Source organism: Crotalus tigris, unplaced genomic scaffold, assembly GCF_016545835.1.
Source record: "Crotalus tigris isolate CLP2741 ecotype Arizona unplaced genomic scaffold, ASM1654583v1 scf7180000018651.982201, whole genome shotgun sequence".
NCBI lineage: Eukaryota > Metazoa > Chordata > Lepidosauria > Squamata > Viperidae > Crotalus > Crotalus tigris.
In genome coordinates, this window is record NW_024097125.1 from 797,698 (window position 1) to 819,803 (window position 22,106).

Consider the following 22,106-nt stretch of genomic DNA (forward strand, 5'->3'; position numbering starts at 1 on the left):
TAATAATTGATTAAATAACCAATAGCATGTATCCTCTGTTTTCCTTCCTTAAATACAAGTATCTCACATTATATGATAAAGCTGAAATAGATTCTTCTGTAACATTATTAATGATATAGAAACACCATACTGAAAGTATATATTTTGAGGTTAACAGGGGACTTTATATCCAACATACCCATGAATAGGAGAAAAACATTTCCATAGATAAGTTTGGGGTTAGGCTTTTCTTCTGCTTTTCTCCACTTGCAGAATCTTGTTTCAAGGCCTTGCCAGAAGAAAAGCAGCCAAATAGTTTGCAGAACCAAAGAGTAGAACTTGAAAAAAGGAGAATTCCTTCAACATCATCTTCTTTGCTTTACTCATGGAAAACAATATCAATTATATTTTGCTTTCCATCCAAGACTGGGGAAATGCTATAACTTCTGACCTATAGTGTATCACTTCTGAAGTGATGCTCATTCCTTTTTAATCACTCAATTGTCCTATAGATAGTCTTGAACAAAAAGTTTAATTTTTCCTTATGTTTTTTTTCTTGCTTTGGTTCCATGCCTCTGTTATGTATTACATTCCTGGTCTCGGCCCAAACCATCTTTGTCTGTTCTACTTTTCATAAATATGCTTTTATCTTTGGGGAACAAGGAAAGCAACATATTCAATGTTTTCAACTATAATTGACATAATTTCCATTGGACATGGTGGATTTCTGTGTCCTCCTATTATTTGCTCAAGTATCTGTCTCTATCCTATAAATGTCCACGAGGCTCCTACACTTAGTTAAATCCCTAGTCTGTAATCTACTTTTGAGTTCTTTATTCTTAGCATCATTTCTTTGGGATTTCCTGCAAATTGGTTTTCAATTCAATCCTTCTATTTGCCTATGCAGTTAATCTTAATCCTTACTGTTATGTCCCGAGCCTTGCAAACGGGCTCGGGGCATTTGCAGGCAGTCCTGGGCAGGTGCAAGCTGCCCAGGACCAGACAGGCTGTCGCCAGCGCCTGTGCGCATGCGCGGGTGCTGGCGCGGGAAAAGTAACACATTGACCCGGGAATTGCCTATATAAGAAGCTGGGAGCTTTTGGGTGTTGCTGAAGCCTTCACCTGTAAGCTGAACACAGAATAAAAGAAAACCTGAGAACTACAACTGCTTCTCGTGTCTGCTTTTCGCCAAGGACTCAACACTGGCGACGAGGATGGGATGCCTTACATCGTCTGGAAAGGAAGAGGTGTAAGCTTACCCAAGTGAGTCCTGAGCAGCGGAATGGAGTTGACTCGGCAGCTACCCGCCAATCCAGTGCGCATTCGGGGGTAGGCTGGCTGATAGACCCGTCTCCAGAAGATGGCAAAGGTTGGAAGGCTTTCGGAGTTCGACGTCTCACATCCAGAGCGGTGGGACTCCTACGTAGCCAGGGTGGAAAACTACCTCAAGGTGAACCAAGTGAGGGAAGATAGCTTGAAGGCTGCCACCCTGCTTTGTGTCTGCGGCCAAGACGCCTTCGAAATCGCAGAGAACCTTGCAGCACCTGTATCATTAGAGTCTGTCAGCTACGCAGATCTAAAGAAGCTATTGAAGGAGCACTTCCAGCCCAAGATGTCCATCATCGCATGGCGCCACACCTTTGAGCAGAGGGATCAATGATCTGGAGAGTCGGCCAAAGAGTACATCGCCGCATTGAGGAAGGCCGCCAAGCACTGCGAATTCAAGGACCTCGAAGAACGACTGAGGGACCGATTCGTGTGCGGCTTAAGGCATCGAGATTTACAACAGAGGCTTTTCGCCAAAGAAGACTTGTCCTTCCAAGATGCCTTAAGAGAGGTCACCGCAGAAGAAGCAGCAGGCGGCGCCGTCAAGAACATGCAGCCGATCAGGAACAGTCCAGATGTTGCATCCGTGTACCAAGAGGACGTCCAAGGGAACTCCGAGGAGGATCCGGACGAGGAAGCCGACTGCCTCCACCCCGCGAAGGACGGGAGTCAGAAAGGAAGCTCTTCAGCTCCCCTCAAGTGCATCGGCTGTGGAGGTCGCCACAGGAGAACCGACTGCAAGTTCCGCTCCGCTATCTGCCGGGCGTGCGGAAACAAGGACATATTGCAGCTGTGTGTCTGGGCCGACGAAAGGTACAACCTCAGGAAGAACTGCGCCTGAAAGGTACCAGGGTCCCCAGCCAGAATAGGGTAGGTTTTTGCGCTTCGCGAAGAAGCATCTTCAGGACAGGCACACACAAGCCCATCAAGAAAAAGCTGTCACTCAAGGTGAAGCTACAAGGGGTTCCATTAACTATGGAACTAGACACGGGGTCTGCCCTTTCAATCCCTTACATACATTTAGGAAGATTTGTTCCGGCAGTGGAACTCAGGCTAAATTAAGGCCTTCTGACATTGTGTTAACAGACTTTCAAAATTCGAGAGTGTGTGTTAAGGGGGAGGCCACCCTTAACGTACAGTATAAGAATTTTGAAGGTCCACTAGACCTATTAGTAGTAGGGGGTGAACGAACGAGTCTCATAGGACTCGATTGGTTTGAAGCCTTGGGGATACACGTCACGGGGCTCAACAGCTTACAAACACTCGACCTACAGGAAGTCTGCAAAGAATTTGCAGATGTCTTCAGCCCCCAGCTGGGCACATTCAAGGGACCCCCTGTGTCCTTAAAACTAGACCCCACTGTCACTCCCATTAGAATTAAAGCAAGAAGGGTCCCTTTTGCTTTAAAGAGTAAAATTGACACTGAGTTAGACAAACTGATCCAACAGGGAATTCTAGAACCTGTTGATTCCAGCCCTTGGGAGACCCCCATTGTCACGCCTCTAAAGGCAAATGGGGACATTCGCATTTGTGCTGACTACAAATGCACTCTTAATAAGGCATTGCAGCAACATGCCTATCCTGTTCCTGTGGTCAGTCATATTCTGGCCTCCCTCAAGGGGGGGCGCGTTTTTGCAAAGCTTGACCTAGCTCAAGCGTATCAACAGCTGCCTGTTGATGATGATGCTCAGACTATTGTGACCCACAGGGGAGCCTTTAAGGTAAAAAGGGTACAGTTTGGAGTGAATGTCGCTCCTGGGATTTTCCAAAGCGTAATGGAAAACACACTACGGGGCATATTGGGGGTTTGCCCCTACTTTGATGATGTCTTAATTGCAGGAGACTCCACACACATTCTAGCTGAAAGGCTAAGGGCTGTTCTGTTAAGGTTCAGGAAAACAGGCCTCAAGCTCAAAAAAGACAAATGCAAAATTGGGGTGCCTTCTACTGAATTTCTGGGGTTCAAAATTGATGCTGCTGGGATTCACCCTGCTGAATCCAAACTAACTGCCATTTTAGAAGCACCTAGGCCAAAGTCTAAGGCCGAACTTCAGGCCTTTCTGGGCCTCCTGAATTTCTACAATTCCTTTCTTCCACATAAAGCTAGTGTAGCTGAGCCTCTTCACAGGCTATTAGACAAACAAGCAGTGTGGCAGTGGTCACAAACACATGAGGCTAGTTTCAATGAGGTCAAGGCCTTACTCACTTCTAACAGTGTACTTGCACACTTCAATGAGTCCCTTCCTGTGTGCATCGCTTGTGATGCTTCCCCTTACGGGGTAGGAGCCGACCTGAGCCACCTCAGGTCTGATGGAACTCAGGTTCCTGTTGCCTATTACTCCAGAACACTGTCTTCTGCTGAGCGCAACTACGCTCAGATAGACAGGGAGGCTCTGGCTGTTGTTGCTGGAATTAAAAAATTCCATGATTTTTTGTATGGCAGGCATTTCATGGTCTTCACTGACCATAAGCCTCTGCTGGGACTGTTTACCACACGTAAACAAACTCCCCAAATCATTTCCCCTAGAATGCTTAGGTGGTCTATTTTTCTGTCTGCATATGATTTTTCCTTACTCCACAAGCCTGGGAAAGAAATGGGCCATGCTGATGGCCTCAGTAGATTGCCCCTGCCAGTAGTAGAAGCTGACCCTGCGCCAGCTGTCAACATTCTATCCATCCAAGCCTTGCCCGAGTCCCCTCTGAATGCCAGGGATGTCGCCGCTGAAACAGGCACAGATCACACACTTTCACGTGTCCTTTCTTGGGTTTTGTCTGGATGGCCTGAGCACTGCCCTAGTCCTGAGTTTCAGAGTTTCTGGTCCAAAAGGAACGAGTTGTCCACTTCTCAGGGTTGTCTGCTTTGGGGAAACAGAGTTGTCATTCCCACCTCAATGAGGACTAGGATCTTAGAGTCCCTCCACGAGGGTCATCCTGGCATTGTTCGCATGAAGGCCCTTGCGCGCAGCCACTTGTGGTGGCCTGGTTTAGATAAGGACATTGAGGCTAAGGTGCATGCATGCCACCTGTGCCAGCGCTCTCGCCCAGAGATGCCCCAAGCTCCTGTGCATAGATGGGAGGATACACAGTCCCCATGGTCTAGGGTGCACATTGACTATGCTGGGCCCTTTCAGGGCCAGTTCTTCTTGGTCCTCGTTGACAGTCATTCAAAATGGCTTGAGGTTGTACTTGTCTCATCCACCACCACTGCAAAGACTATTCAGGTACTGAGGGGGATTTTTGCTGCACACGGGCTCCCAGATGTCATCGTGTCTGACAACGGCCCTCAATTTACTTCCTCCGAATTACAAGCTTTCTTACAGGCTAACATGATTCGTCATGCCACGTCTGCACCCTTCCACCCGTCCACCAATGGTATGGCTGAACGCATGGTCTGCATCACAAAGGATGCCTTGAAAAGACTCACCTATGGGGACTGGCATCACAGGTTGGCTGACTTTCTCCTTTCTTACTGCACCACACCGTCCACTTCTACAGGGAGAAGCCCAGCTGAACTTCGCTGGGGGCGCAAACTTACTACAAAGCTTGACCGGTTGCATCTGGACAGACTGCCTTCATCTACCTCACATCTTAGGGCACCTAGACAACTACTTGTGGGTGCCCCGGTTTGGACTCGCAATTACGGGCCTGGTCATACATGGGTCCCCGCTTCTATTTCCAGGGTCACAGGTCCTCTATCCTACAAGGTAGCCCTGGACAACGGTCGTGTCCTACGCCGGCACATCGACCAACTCCGCCCTAGGCAGGATCTTCCAGCTGAGACTCCTGGGTCTTTTCCGGGGGGAGGGGGACCCTTTGGAGCAAAGGGAAGGGCACGAGTTGCTGCCCACCTCCAATGATGGAGCCACAAACGGCCCATTCCAAGATTCCATGAGTGCCCCAAACAGGAATTCATGGGGCTTACCCAATCATCAGGCATTCATGCCTACTCCAGCCAGGGAGTCACCCCGGGGGCACAATCACTATCCATCTACATCACACAGCACTCCAGTCAGGGAGGATACCCGGGAGCGTCCCAATAAAGCATACCCCACAAGAGAGCTGGCACATAATCCCCAGAATTGGCCTGACCTTACCCCAAGTCCTACAGGGGGTCAAACATACAGGGAGGTGGTCGAGGAACCAAGTCCCGACCATAACACCTCTAGCCCAAATCAGGGAGCAACTGAGTTTTGGGAAGGCACAGAAACCCACACAAGCCCGGACACAGAACGGGGCTTAGGGGATGGACAGCCTCCTGACAGGTCTTGGACGGACCTAGGAGGTTCTACAGAGACGCCCAGCAGTGGCTATCACTTCAAGGGGCCCGAGGGCCTACAGCTAGGCGAGTCAACCAGGTCACAAAGTGACAGAAGCCCTGGCCTGACGAGCCCGGTGGGCAAGCAAGCAGGCCAGGCATTGGGGCACAGTCCTTGGAAGGCACCAAGGCATGATAAGGAGAACAGGCTCACGTCTCCCCTCAGTCAGGGAACACCTGTCAGAAACCCAGAGCTGAGAAGGTCACAGAGAGCAAGGAAATCTCCTAAGTACGTAGAGGATTACATAACATTGCTGTTATGTAACATTTACAAAAGCCAGTAAACAGTAGGAGCACTGGGGAATAGAACACTGCATCAAGAAACAATTGTATGTTGGTAATAGTCTTAGCCCGGGGGAAAGGGGTGTTATGTCCCGAGCCTTGCAAACGGGCTCGGGGCGTTTGCAGGCAGTCCCGGGCAGGTGCAAGCTGCCCGGGACCAGACAGGATGTCGCCAGCGCCTGTGCGCATGCGTGGGTGCTGGCGCGGGAAAAGTAACACATTGACCCGGGAATTGCCTATATAAGAAGCTGGGAGCTTTTGGGCGTTGCTGAAGCCTTCACCTGTAAGCTGAACACAGAATAAAAGAAAACCTGAGAACTACAACTGCTTCTCGTGTCTGCTTTTCACCAAGGACTCAACACTTACCACATCTACAGTGGTGCAAACACAGACTGCCCATCCAACAATAAAATAAAATTTTGCATGACATGTTAATCTTAGTCAAAACTGCTTTTACACTTCCTTTACAGAAACAGAACTGTTTGCTAACATTGTACTGCTGACATTTCAATTCCTGTAGCAGTTAGTTAGAATGCCTGGGAACTTTCTTTCATATCTGTTAATCAATGCCAGACTTTTCATTTTACAAAGTCCCCTGCATAGATAGGTCACAAAAGAGATTTAAATAGTTGTGTATAAAGTGAAACATCTATTTGGCTGGCAAAGTTACATTAGGATTAAAAGAAAAACTGAGTAACAAGGCTAAGCTTCTACTGACATTTTGGCATTGATGGAAAGAACTTGTTTGCAAATTAATTCCAAGGCCTATTAAGATAACTAAAATATTAAGAGGAATAGAAACTTGCGTGCAAAAAAATCTTATATGAACTAGCAATTCTGGTTTCAAAGCTAGTGAATATTGTCTCACCCAAGAAATAAAAGCAACAGATAAGATACTTATTAAACTATTCAGAAATTAACAAATATATGTATTTATGTATGCGTGTGTGTGTGTGTGTGTGTGTGTGTGTGTGTATGTATGTATGTTAGTTCTCAAGGCAAGGTGTAGAATAAACCTTGTCATTTGCAAAATGCAGCAAATCCTGTCATTGTACAAATTGTACACACATTTCTAGTAAAAATGTATTTTTATATCAGCCAAGAAAGTATATTTAATTTGGAAATAAAAATCCATTTTTGAAACTGTCAAGAAGTCACAAAATCTGAGCCCAGACAGGAAGCATACTGTTTAAAAAGCTGATAGACATAAACTTTTCACCTGCCTAGTTAGAGCTTTTCTATAAATCCCCTCCACCAGAAAATCCCTCATATGTTAAACAATCTTCTGTTATTTTTAATGCTTGATCTATTATTTTCTGTTATTTTAAAATCTGAAAGTTTGAACCAAGAACCAACTATTCATTTAAAATTGGAAACTCACCTTGGCATGCAAACTTCAATTCCTTAGCATCTGTAACAGTGAACCTTTTATCTGGCCTTTTTTTTTCAAATTGACGATGGCTTTACCTTTTCTTGGTCTCACCCCAAGATTTGATCCTCCATGCACGCTTGGAATGTTCAAAATAGCAATTCCTTCCAGAGAAATATTATTCAGATCTATCTGAATTCCATCACACTGCCAAAGAAAAAGAGACAGAGACGGAGAGAATCAAGATAAGATAGGAAGAAATCAATGAGAGATTAAAGGATATCAGCATCTTTCTTATTTACATCATTTTACTAAAACATATTTCCTGTATTAATTTTCTATATCTGATTATTTGACAAAACAGCAGAGATTCCAGAATCCTGGAGTGAATCCTGGATAGGGAGGCTCTCTACTTGGTCACTCATGACCTAGTCATCTCCTGTTTGGATTCTACATTGCCATGTAGAGACAATGCTCTTTATATGAACTTCAGCTGGTACAAAATTCAGCTGCCTGGGCATTTTGGGTGTCCAAAGAATGGCGCATATAATTCCTTTTTCGTGGAAGCTACATTGGGTGCTGCTCTACTTCCAGGTCCAATTCAAGTTTTTGGTTGTGATCTTCAAAGCCCTACATGGCATGAGGCTAGGTTATTTTTTTTTAATGGACCCATCTTGATCCTCTGGAGTGCACTGGCTCATGTGGTTAGGACACTAGGTTGGATTTTAGGAAACTCATGTTTGAGACCCAAGTGCTGCTGTATGATGAGGTGAGCTCCTGTAATTTGCTCCAGTTCCTTGATAGGGACATAAAAGGAGCCCCTATGGTGTCCCTTGGACAACAGATGTTATTGGCTAATCCTTTCAACATGGAAGCACCTTAAACAGTACCTTTGTGGTCACAATCATTTTAATCTCCTACACTACCTTTCTGCAATTTAGTGAGTTTCATAGTTCAGACCTTAATTCCTACCAGCTATGGGAAGGCTTATTTGAACTTATTTAAAGCTTATTTCTTTTCTACTTGTTTGGGGTATTATTGATCTAGGATGTCATTCATTCATTCATTCATTCATTCATTCATTCATTCTATTTATATGGCTACTTATCTCATGTACAATATGGGGATGTAAAATAAGGACAGGCCATAAAAATAGACATTAATATATTATGATTCTTGTCCAGCTACATAAATATCCATATGATATACATGAAGTTCAGGAACAAAATATAAACTTATTACAGATAATAGATGAATCTGGAATAGTCTTTTAGTAAGCATTAATATCTGGCATTTAGAATATTAATATCTTGGAGGTAATATAGACTAGTTAGGTGCTTTCCAGATGCTGCTTGACTTTACCTCCTACAGCATGGGAAAATGATTCCAAGAGGCTAGATTTTTTTTCAGTACTGATAAGTAAGCTTGATCCTCATAATGCTATTAGTCTTGCCAATTAGGGATGATAGGACTGATATTCTACAGCCTCTGTAAGGCTGCTAGTTTCTTTAATCTTTAATAATTCTACTATTTCAATATCATAGTAATCATTTTAAGTTAACCATTTTAATATGCTTTTGATAATCAAAGTTTAAATTTGCACACAAAGTTTAAATCTAAATACAATATTTATTATTTATTCCTAATAATTGCAGTAATAAAGACAGGAATTACATGGTAGCAGTATTGATAACAAAGTCTGTAAAGTTGTATAGTGAAGGCATATGTGCATATGTGTGTGTGTGCTTAGTAACAGGTTTTTTTATTAGAATCAAACTTTTACATGTCATATAGGAGTTAAGTATTAAGAGGATTTCTTTTTACTAAAAATTCTGCTCATGTGTATACTCACTTACTGCTATACATTCTTGATAAACAGATATTAATTTCATAATTAAAAGTAATCTTGTGTAAATAGCCTGCAGGCCTCAATGAATCAAACACATACTGTGTGTCAGCCCTCCCACTGTCTTCAAGTGGAATGTACTGGCTGGATAATTAGATAGTACATATTTTTTAACCTTATTTGCATGCATATTATATCTTTTGCACACTGACAAGCAGCAGTAACAACAAAAGTCAGATTACCACAGGGAATTCCCACAAAGAAGTCTTCATTCCTTATAATTTGCAGCCTAAATTAAAATAATTTGATCTTTGACAAGGATGAAATGTCAAGCCGAAGGGGGTCCTCTACAAGCCACAGCCTGTGGCTTCAGAAATCTGCCTAATTTATGTCAGTCACTTCTTAATACATATTTAAGTATTACACGAAAAAGATGATAAATATGCAATCTGACACCTTTGGTATTTCCCTGCTGTTAATTTATAAAGGTCTTGTGGCCCCCCCATCCATCTGACTAAAATTATTTAAATAAAAGGAGAATTGTGATATAAGAAGTGCAGGGAGCGTTTTCACTCAATATCAAACACAGCAGGCAGTACACTAAGACAATTATTTCACTAGGCCTCAGAATCATGCTGTGATGAGTTACTTTCAGAATTAGTAAAGAAGAATTTCTTTTGTTCAGTTATGGAAGAATTTCTGTACAAATCTTCATTTTGCTAACATTTCATAAGTAAATTACATATTTACTTAGTTTATTTTTTATATAAAGTATAGCAATTATTTTGCAAAGTGTTGGTAAATGATATAAATGTGATATCGTATACTTGTTTGTCCCTCCATATGTCCATCTTTTTCACTGTAAACAAAAATGTCTGTAGAAAATGATGAACATCAGGCTAGATGCATAGGTCAGGCTTCCTAAATTGGAATATAAATTATATCTCCTCCCCCTCCCTCTCAAATTCAAACATTCATATTTCAAGTTGTACAAGAATATCTCACTATTTAAATTACTTAAATCCAGCCATTTTAGAAAATGCAAAAACAGCTCTCCTTATTAATCCCAATTCTAATAGAAGTTGCCTCTCATGACTGCACCACCTCTTAATATATATTTAACATATGTAGCTTCAATTCTTCATAGTCAATGAATTATGGTACAGTAGAGTCAGTATTCTTGTATTGACATGGAGTTTGCCATTAAAATGAGTTTTATTATAACAAAAAACCTAAATGTCATTTTTTTGTTTAATGTGAATGTGTGTATATATACACATAGATAATTATTGATATAACTATGTATAGATTGAATTTTCAACTCAATTTTAGTGACAGTGCTGAACTTCTGAAATGCACAGCTACTAGAAATGAGGTTAGTCCCTACTTTAGCTAACTTCTAGAAGTATATGAAAAAGAATTTGTTTTAAAGATATCAGAAATTTCATTTATTTTTATATGTTTTAGGGGTTTTCCATTTTATTTCTATTGATGACTGTGGATGTTTTAATGATATTATTTATTTTAATGTATTTTGGTAAATATTCAGACTGCAATGTATCCCCTTAAAGAGTAGTTTTAGTTATTGATTTGTTTCTTTCTTTGTTTGTTTATTCATTGGATATCTTAGTTGGATTTCGTATTACTTTGTTAGTTTTTATTCAGCCTACCTTTGCATTGTATCTTAACATTGATCTATGGCCTCTACAGAGAAGCTTTACATTAACATAGTTTTCTTACTTTTCTAACAATGAGCTATCATAAAATATATTTTAATCACATAATAATAAGCATATTAAACAGCCCAAAGAAAAAGTAGGAAATTTGACTTAAACTTTACTACCTTTGAAATTCCTGGGTAGGAATTTGGGGACTTTTATTATTAAAGTTTCTAGAAGTTATTAGGATGAAAAATGTTATTTTAAATAAGCAGCTCTAGAAATCAGCAAGAATATTATGTCTTTAGCAGATATGTCTGTGTTTATGAAAAATAGTTGAAATGAAGGTGATTGGCCTTGATTATATTTTTTATAGTTTTATAAAAATGAAAACAAGCTAAAAGAAAGAATAAAAAGTAGAAAGAAGAAACTTTCAATTTCCTTTGAAATAAATTCAGTTACAAATAAAATTACAATATTATTTATTACCCCATGTGTACAAAAACTCACTCCTTTCTACAGTCTGTGTTATTTCTAAAATTCTGTCTGAATTTTATAACTTTTGAGGCTCTATTCATTTATATATCTTCCTGATTTAAAATTAAAGAATGCATTTGGAGGTAAAATATGCATCTTTATTAAGTGATTTTTGTCAGTGCAAAGAGCCAGTTTATCCTTATGCATATAGTAATAACAAGAATCTAAAAATTGTTAATCCTCTCATCAAAATTCATAAAAATGTTATCAAAATCTAATGGTAGAATTATGTAAAGAATCTCTTGAATATTCAATCTCATTAAATATTTATATCAAGATGTAACTATGTGTGTAATATAGTTGAATAGTACCCCTAGTAAATATCCTTTTATACTTTTGATATTTTTAAAAGAAACTGAGTAATTACAGATATTATCCTGGGTTTTGACACCTGTAAAATCTTGAACAGTTGTGATCATATCTATAAGACTGCCTTCTCCATAGAGATCCATGTGTCTATTTGTCTCACATCCTGTGGACATTCACTTGATATCAACCAGCTATTCTTTAGAGAGATTCACCCAAGACATAAAACAGATACCAACTTTGTTAATCATTAGTTGGTATTTAACATAACATTTGAGATCTCCATAATAACCATGGGCATAATTATATTATTTTATATGGTAATTATGTTATGTGTTTTATTTTTTTGTATTTATATCTATTTTTTAATTTATGTACATGGTCTGAGATTGGACTGCATTTTACAATGTAAAATATTTAAAGTCAATAAATAAAAGTAGACAAATAGGATCAATAAAAAGATAAATAAAATGAATCTGTTTTTAACAATATGACAGAAAGAATTAAAATGAATCTTATTCCAATACTGAGGACTCAACAAAGAGAATTGAATTTAGTGGGACAGACAATAAAACTAAATGCATTTCACTGCCTAGTTGAATGGCATTCATTCCTATTTTTATTTTTAATTTGTAATTATTTTCTCCAATTAGAATAGATCTATCATATTGGTTTTGATTAATATATAGTTCTATGTTAGCCAGATCAATTCACAGCAATCACTTTCTTACTTCTATTTCCAGAGATTCATGCAACTTCTTGCAGGTGGCAGAGAAAGTTTCAGAAGTGCTGAATTCAAAATACAAAAATTTATTCTTCATTCTGAAATATGAAGGAAAGAAAAAGGAAAGAAAGAAATATCAATAGCTGATCATTAAACAAGTCAGCATCTTGATTTCTATCATAAAGCATTATAACATCTGACATCCATTCTGAAATGGATGAACTCATAATTTTCAAAAAAAAAAATGTAACTATCAGGATATATATCTCCCCGCCGCCCACAGGTACAAAAAAAATTTTTCGTAGCAGAGATAGATTAGATTCTTTTGGCAACTGATGATTAACCAAACTGATGCTTTTGAAGGTTACTATTTTATGTTTTATGTATTATGCCATATAATTTTATTTCTTATACTGTCCAAAATTTAGTTGCAGGGCGTATCATTATAAGAGGGGTGGAATAAAATGTAATTCCCTAAGCAAATGTTGTGATTTATTGTTTGTTATAGCAAGTATTTTAAAAAGAAAAAAATCCCCTTTCTACATTTCCAAAAGATTGTTTTAAAGAGATATTGATTAGAAATTGAAATTCTGTAACAGAATTCAATTAGAGGGTACAAACCAGAACTGTTTTAAAAGTTATAAACAATTGCTTATAAAATCTAATAGAAAACACATTGCATATTATTTTGCATTTAATATCTATTATATATATTTCAAATAGACTTTTACATAAGTCAATGACCAGTTGAAACCTTATTATTTGGCATTTATCCTCCATTTACTTCCTAAATTTAAAATGCAATTTAGGTTTTAGTGAACTGATTATTGAACAGAAAGAACTTTATACAAATCCAGTTCACGAACAATTCTTTGTTCCTGCATGCATGTGCTATCACAGTCTATGCATATGAAGTTAACATCACTAATCACAAACTGATGCATTAGATGTACTTCATGCTTCATACTGACTTCTATAGTTAAGGTATTTCATGTGTTAATATTCTAATCACTGGTCTTGGTAAAGATATGTATCATAGTACATCCTTGCTCTAATGCAATAGTTCTATACAATTCCTTCTGTTATTGCAAAATGAGCCCTCTTCCCCCACCTTGTGGCCCACAAATAATTGACCCAAACCTGGTTCATCTTTAGTTAAAATATTCACAAGAGTTTTTAGTCCATTCTCAGTACAGCTTTGTGCTACCCAATATATTCTCAAGTGATTCCAAAAAGCTGTATATGAATAGAAACAGCATTCCAATAATGATTATAAGGGAAATTCAATCATTTTACAAATGATCTACTTTACTTCCCAGAAAATCAGATTCTTCAAATGAAGGGGTAGATTCTCACTTACACATTCGTTTAAAAGCATGGAAAACACTTTTTTTGTGTTAACTGAACATAATAGCGGCTTGTAACTTTTCTGCTGCTATACCCAGGAATCAAAAGCTAACTAGGAAAGTCCATTTAAGTAGCAAATAACTCTAAACCAGTTGGCCCACTAAACCTTTGTTCTTCAGAGCTGACATTTTTCTTGTTGGTACTCCTACTTCACTAGAATTTTTTTCTATGTTTGTAACTTTGTTGTTCTTTTTTTTTTTTTAAAGGGTGCACTTAATAGAATATTTCTCCTCTAGATAATGACATTTTCATGGCCTTTTGAAATACAATAGAATTATGTATTTCTAGAGATTGTATGATATGGAGTATTTCATTCCCGTAGCTCATCATAATCTCTTTTTGATTTCTGATATTTTTTAACTGAAATAGATTTGTACCAAGCTGTCCATTGTTAGGTTAATGTGTATAGTTTTCTTCATTTAATATCAATTAAGGAAAATACAACATATAACACAGCACTAACTTTTTAATATGTCTGCTCCTAAGAATCCAGTGTTATTTATTCAGTACAAGACTGCAGTCTTAGAAGAAAGCTATTACATATGCTTTGTGATGATTAAATATGCCAAACCAGCTAGGAATGGATTCAGAGTAGAAAAGATTTAGAAAAAGATTGCACCATTTTACAATATTTAGTAAGTGGGGGAAAACAAAAGGCTTCAGACAGAAGGAGTTTTAAACTATACAACACTTTGTAATGTTTATGACTTCTCTGCGAAATGGTTCACATCTTCTAACCAATCACATATCCCATTAGCTTTCTCTACAGTGTCTACTATTTTCATATAATTCTTGACAGCCTAATTTTCCTTTTATAATCCTACATCACCCTATTTATGTTTGTGCATTTTATAAAGATTATTTATATTGAACTTTATACAAATTGTACAAATCATAGGTAATTTATTCTGTGTATATGTGTATTTATTTTCTCCTTATAAAAAGGCACTCATGTACTTGAAATATTGTATAAAACACCCTGGCTTGGCAGACAGTAAGTGGAAATTTCTGACTCCTATCGGGTCTCTTCCAATCCTCTGTATATAGTACATTGCAAAATTAATATATTACAAAGTTATTGCTACCACAGATACACACACATGCATTCTATAAACAGAATATATAGTAAAATTAAAACCAAGCAATTGCTTTACTCTGAAGTGGCCATTTCAAACTTAATAATACTGAATATATCCTAAATTGTCAAGTACACATTCTGCATATTAACATGTGATGACTAGGCATGCGCGGTTTACTGTCCATTAGACTACACAGGCCAGCAATAGCATATAGAAAGGGCTTTGCCTCCGTACTACGGCTAATATTTTTACCTTTAAAAGATCCCAAAATCAACTATTAGAAATGGAAGCTAAGTTAGAAAAGACTCAATCAGATTTTTGGAGAACTGCTACTAATCATTTCTAAATTAGATGAATTAATAGTCTGACATTTAAAAAATGCCTCTACTTTTATATAAAGTATATGATAAATTCTCAACCTTGTTAGTCAATTTTGAAATGCTATATATATTATGATTTACTATAGCTAAACAATACTTTTTAAAAAAATTAAAATATGCATATTAAAAATATATTTAATTCAGTTAACCTGACATTCAAAAAATACAAAGTCATATTCATCAAAGTTTCTTATAACTTTATTGTAAGATATGATTGACATTGGGTAAAATTAAGTCCATTTGGTTTTCACTAATAAAATAGGCTGTGGTGCAGCTTTGCATTATGATGTTAATTAGAAAAAACCCCACTGTTAAAACTATTCTATATAACCTTTCTGATTAAGCAATTAGATAGCAGATATCATCAGAAAAAAATTGCCCTGATTCTAAATATGGAAATAATAAATGTTTTATTATACACCTGATGAACACATAAGAACTGCATCATAATATGCAAAAGAGAATTTAAATTCTGTACATAATGATTAGTTTAGTTATGCATTTTTATCCAAAATCAATTGACCAATGAGGACATATGACAAAATGGTTTTTAAAAATATCTTCTCAAGTGCTGTTTGCATAGATTGCACAGTTACTTAATTTATAGAATCTTGAATTTGGCAGCATTTAAAGGACTATATGATGTAGTTATAATTCTTCCTTCTTTTAAACACTTGAGCCTTGACCCACAGATACTTAAAAAAAATCTTAAATCATAAAACTTTACAGATTAGCAATTTCCCTTGAGAAATAGTTTTTCCTCAGAACATGTCAGAATAATAAAGCAAATATTTAAAACAGCTGTTTCTTCTTAGAAAATCCCATAAAATAGCTCTTTCTCAAGTTGAAAGGTGATGGATTCTAGTCCAACACATCTGGAAAGCACTAGGTGGGAAGAACCTTTCAGCAACATTATTTTCCATTCAAAATAAGAGACTAGGATGGGATGGGATAATTGAAAAATGAGTTTTGGAAATTGGTAGGTATGTAACAGAAGTGTGAACTAATCTCCTTTCTAAGTGTTCATCTCAAGCCATACTTTTGTAAACTTTGAAGCAGAAAAACAATTGCCTATTCATCCTTTTATTCATCATATATCCAAAATATTATAGGGTGCAGTGATCTGACAGTGATTTTGCTTTGAATATTTGGCAAACAATTCAATTCCAGATGCACTACTTCAGAAGCTTTCTAATTTGATTTACATCCTCAAAAAGGGAGCCTACAACAATGGCTGTTAATATTTATTGGCTCAAATACCACTTACTCCAAATCCTAACAACCCAATTTCAATTTTCAAACTGAGTAAGAAGTAATTCTGGGGAAATTTATCTTTTATGGTTTGCCACCTGAGCAACTGATCATTAGAGAAAATTTCGTACATTTAGAAATCAGAATGAAGTCAGTCATATGCCAACCTTATATCTTGCAAACACATTTATTAATGATGTGCCACTCATCTTGTCCAGAGATGACTTGTTTTGATGGAAAATAGGCAAATACTTAATTACCTTAGTCCTTCTACTCAGCATGCACTTTTTTTAGAACCAGGATTGATGTTTTACCTTCCCTAGTACTTAATGTGAGATTTAGCAAAGTCCTCATATATGTGATACTATGAAATACAAATGTTACTGAAACCACGACATTTATGCTTTTATACTGCCCTATCATGCCTTAGAGTCAGACACAACTAGATAGGAAATCTTTTACTTTTTTATTATCACTGTAGCCAAGAAACTTTAATTTGTCATTTATTGACAGATATTGTAGTCATTGTTTACATGTCAGGGGTGGGATTGTATAGTATATTAAAGAAATAAAAATGTTATGCTGGATGAAAACAAGCTATAGAAGATTATTTCCTTGTTTTTTGATAATCCAAGTTTGTGGAATTTTTTTTAATTTCTCCATAGCTAATGGAGCATTTGAACAATACTTTATTGAGAAAAACATCAGAAAGCTGAAAATTTTACAAAAACAAATTTCTATCTCAATGTTGGTGAATAAATGAGCTATAAATGGTAAAATATTTCACGTTTGATAAGTTAATTAAATTTTTGTATTACCATATATAGAAAATAAAATATCCAGAACATGTTAGAGAAAAAAAAATCAGTAGGCTTCTTTCAAAGCTTTATAGTATTTACTTCAAATGATAACTCAGTTCAATCAAGTTATTCAGCAACTCTCCTACTCCTACTCCTCCTTTGGAATTGTCTACATGTCTAGTGCATTTAAATTTTTTGGCAGTAAATGTCAAAGAATTAATTCTACAGATCCATGATATAATATATATTGTCTTGACTAAAACACTCCTATAATAAGTTTTGTTTTGTTCGTTTCTTACAAATGTATATTTTAGAACCCGCTAACATGTAATATAATATAATGTAATGTAATGCAGTGTAATGTTAGAATAATATTATAATAAAACTGTGATATATGATATGAGATATGATACAATATAAGGTAACATACAGTATTAACATATAAGAAACAAAATTTGATGACTTTACAATTGCAGGTAGATTTTTCTTGAAAATTAATTATTTCCAACGTTAGCAGTAGTCATAATTAGAAATACAATAAATATTTAGATAATGTTGAATATTAATTTTCCAATGAAAAATATTTTTTTTAATTTAAAAAAATATAGAACTTCTCTTTGGGAAAAACATCTTTTTCTCATTGCTCATAAATCTATTAACCAGGTAATTTTGTACTTAGCTAGAATGACTTCATTGTGGCATATAATATATATTAATAAGATTGTATGACTTCTTTTAATGTTCTTCTTTTCTCCTCAATCCTGTCTTCACTATCATATAATCTCCATTCTGTTTTCTAATGAATTATATGAAAAGATAAGGAAATGGTCAATGGCAATGGGATTTTAGGAAAAAAAATTACGTTAGTGAAAAGATTAATAATAGGCTCATCATTGACATTTTTTATTTCTAATATCTAAACTGAGAAAAAGAAAGTCAAAAATAACCCTTTTTAGTGTCCATGTTAAGTTCTTTAAATTCCACAAAGAGTATGGAAAAGGGACAGGAGCTTTTCAGGCACACACATTTTTTTGTCATTTTACTCTGCAGTATTTATTATTGTGATGTTTTTAGGTAGTAAATGCAAACATGGCTTAGCAAACTAAATTTGGCTTAACAAATTCTATTCAGAAAATATCAAAGCTTTTTAGAGTCTCTTATTTGTTACCCTCTTCTTCCCCAACTCAAGCAGCTTCTCTCAATATGTTTATTTTGGGAAAAGAAGAAAGAGGAATAATATTTTCCTGAGCTCCATAGATTCTAGCACCATTATCAAGCTCTCTTAGTTCACATCTTGGTACTCCAAAATCTCTAACTAAAATGATGTAGTAAAGGCAGAAGCACATGTAATATAATGCATTTCATCTTCAGTAAATTCAAAGAAACATCACAATGTGTCTTTATGACACATTGCTTACTTCTGAGAAGATATAATTGTGCTTTGTATGTCTTAAGAAATTTATAATCTAGATTCAGATTCTTGCAAGTAACTTCATTACTGTGAACTATATTTCAGACTAGAATGTATTTTATAAGTCAAAAAGCCTCTGAAGGCATACATTTTAGAATACATTCATACTATGCTATCATGCAGTAGGAAACAAAGATTGATTTGTCCACAAAAGGTTATATTTTTTATCAGGATTACAAAAAAGTGATATTCTGAAGTGACATAAATTAACAAGAGGTTAAACTCAAGCACCTGGTATAAAACTAGTACCTGGTATAAAACCAGCAATTACACAGCAGTGTAGCATCTGAATGACAATAATTTACAAGAGACTTCCCGCCTAACTGAACAGACTTTCTGATCCATGATACTTTATCTTCAAAAAGAAATGCCACTATTCATAATCACAGTAAGATACTTATTAGTATCTTGGAGAAAATGTTATAGACATGGCCGGGAAAATGCTAGATCAAGGAATACTGGGAGAAAACAGTGATGGGGAAAAGGTATGCTGCATTTGATTGTGTAGATTCTTACACTAAACATTTTTTTTGTTATTCAATTTTATTTCCTTAATATTAGCTACATATCACAGTAATTTGTATCAGAATTTACACAGAATATTGATAATTGCTACCTTCTGAATTATTTGCAGACATTTTCTAACCAATCTTGTTACTAAGCATAAATTTCATCTCTCTCTATCTCTCATACACACAAATATATATGCCTATATGTACACTAAATTAATAATGCCACTTTTTGTGATAAGTGATATTATATAAAGTGCAGAAAACAAGTAAGAAATAGTAAGCCTCATTGCCTTTTTAAAAAATTTCTCAACTTTTCTTTTTGAAGATTTCATCATTTCATGCAACCAAGATTTTCTTGGCTCATTCTTTTTTTTTATTCATATAGATAGTTCTCAACTTATGACTACAACTGAGCCCAAAATTTCTATTACTAAGCAAGACAGCTGTTAAGTGAGTTTTGCCCCATTTTACAACTTTTCTTGCCAATTATTATGTGAATTACTTTGTTAAATTTGTTTAATCACAATAACCCTTTAATATAATAAAATCTGCAAAAGTGTAAACTATATTTCCTTCTTTTAGCAAACATCTAGAAATAGTAGCTGGGCTGTCTCAAAACCATAAAAGTGAGTTTCCATGAACCTGTATCTGCTTAATCTGGTCCAGCACCCTAATAACCATACATTCACCCTTTGCTTCTCTATTGAGATCCATCTGTGCAGAATTGTTTTATCCCAAATTACACATATTGACCTTGAAAATGTATACATAATAGAGTAGGGTCCATGTTTTCATGCAAATGTGCATCATTCCTTAGATATATTTTCTGTTAACTTATATTCACTCCCACATACATATTAATTGATATCCAGTATTCTGCTGTTTCTATGGAGTAAAGCCATCCAAGTGCAAAAAAATTCTGTAAACAGCTTTAGCTTTGCTACTTTCAATGTGTTTCATGGGATCAATGAAACACAGTATGAAAATCTCTGTAATTGTGTGACTTACAACAGAGAGCCTTATTAACTTTATAGCAAGGTCACAGAACTTCACACTTCGTTTTTAAACTATGTCAGAGGAATAAAACAATTTTCTTTGTCTTTACCTCTAATATCTTGCTAAGCTAACGCAGACCTGACACAGACTTTTACTTAAATTAATTAAGCTATTATTATAATTCTCCATAGGACTATGATCACTTTTCAGTTGGGAAAAATAGGGGCTGATAGATCCAACTAAATAATTCTTACTATATTTTAGAATCAAAAATTAACAAAGCTTCTTTTATGAATTGTCAGCTCTAAGTAAGCCCCACATGGAATTAATTAATCTACCTGTTATTCTTCCTAGACAACTAGACAGTTAAGTTACTTTTTAATCAGAAGAACTGTGACATAATTTTAATAATCAGATGGTTTTACTCTAATTGCAAAAGAAGGCAAAATGGGATATCAAATGTATTTATTATTTAAAAAAATATTTGCCTTTGACTAAAAATATATGGATAGTGTTGCATTTGTACTACAAAATACACATGTCTTATTTAAGAATCATAAAAGAAATGTTTGGATGAGAAAAACTGATAATTTTAAGAATATGCATGCTTGTTCTGGTGGAGATACCAAGTCACAAAATAGCTATTTACCATGCAGTAAATTAGATTCAGAGCATATTCTCAATTGTTCCAGTAGCAGCTTTGTGGGGCCAAATGCAAACTCATAAATTAATATGAAGCTAGAAGTTGATGCTTTGCTTTTCTGGTTTGTATTCAGCAGAAGTTTTTTTTATGATTGCTTTAATATTAAAAACTTGATTAAAACATTTATAAATAAATGCAATTAAAATATTTCATAATATTTGGAATAGTCCTTATATATCACCTAATACCGCCTACTGCAGGAGTTATTTTAATTAAAACAATATTTTAAAGAATAAGATGAGATTTGTGGACACCAGAAATGATCGAGAGTGTATTTCAAGAGCATGAAATAGTTCCACCTATCAATCATACCTTTGATAACAAACTATCTGCAGTGCTATGCCTGAATGCTTAGTGCTTTGATATATTGATGGTCATATCAACACTTAAGGAAGTGGTAGTTTCCCGCTTTCTGAAGAATCCATCTCTGGATCCATTTGGTCAATTTTACTTTTTCTTTTTAGACAAGTTTATTTGAAAGAGATCATGCTACAGTTTCCATGAGCCCAGGAGGGAACCAATTACCTGGATGCCTTACAATTGAGTTCAAGTATGGAGTCTAGATTGTACTGATCATGTTTGTGGTTGACTTCTGAAAGAACCAGGATAGGAACTGTGTATTTGCCCTTATTTCCCCGATCTCTCTGTGGCTTTAAATGCCATCAATCATAGAATCCTTCTGGGCCAGTTCAGGACTTGGGAGAAAGGGTAGGTTGCATTGCCAGAGAGGGGGTGGGTGCCTAGGGACAATTCCAGCATGTCTAGGGACAATTCCAGCCAATTTGATAGGAGGGGAGGAATCTGGCCCAAGACTCTTTCTTTGTGGGACCCTTTAGGCTACATTCATTCCCACTCCCACACTTTTAACATTTATATAAACCAGAACCAGTTGGGTCTAATGGTTAAAATATTGAGCTAGGTAGCAAAAGACCATGAGTTCAAGTTCCGCCTTGCCATGAAAGCCAGCTGCGTAACTTTGGCTCAGTTACTCATTCTCAGCCCAACTCACCTCAGAGGGTTGCTGATATTAGGAGAAGAGGAAAAGGAAAGTGGGTTGGATATGTTCACTGATATGTTATTTGTAAAAATAATAAAGGTAGGATATGCATACATACATGCATACCTACATAAAGTCAATTGGTGAGATCATCTAGCAGCATGTGTT

At 36.3% G+C, this 22,106-nt stretch overlaps 1 protein-coding gene across 1 annotated transcript in view; it reads right to left on the reverse strand.

Moving 5' to 3' along the window:
* The window catches only part of LOC120313381 (diacylglycerol kinase beta-like), a gene marked incomplete at its 5' end in the record, with an annotated part of 243,270 nt that overhangs the window by 68,877 nt on the left and 152,287 nt on the right, over positions 1-22,106 (reverse strand). Inside the window, 3 exon segments of the mRNA XM_039355272.1 lie at positions 7,284-7,391; positions 7,394-7,478; positions 12,350-12,440. Coding sequence (XP_039211206.1) covers positions 7,284-7,391; positions 7,394-7,478; positions 12,350-12,440 — 284 coding nt within the window.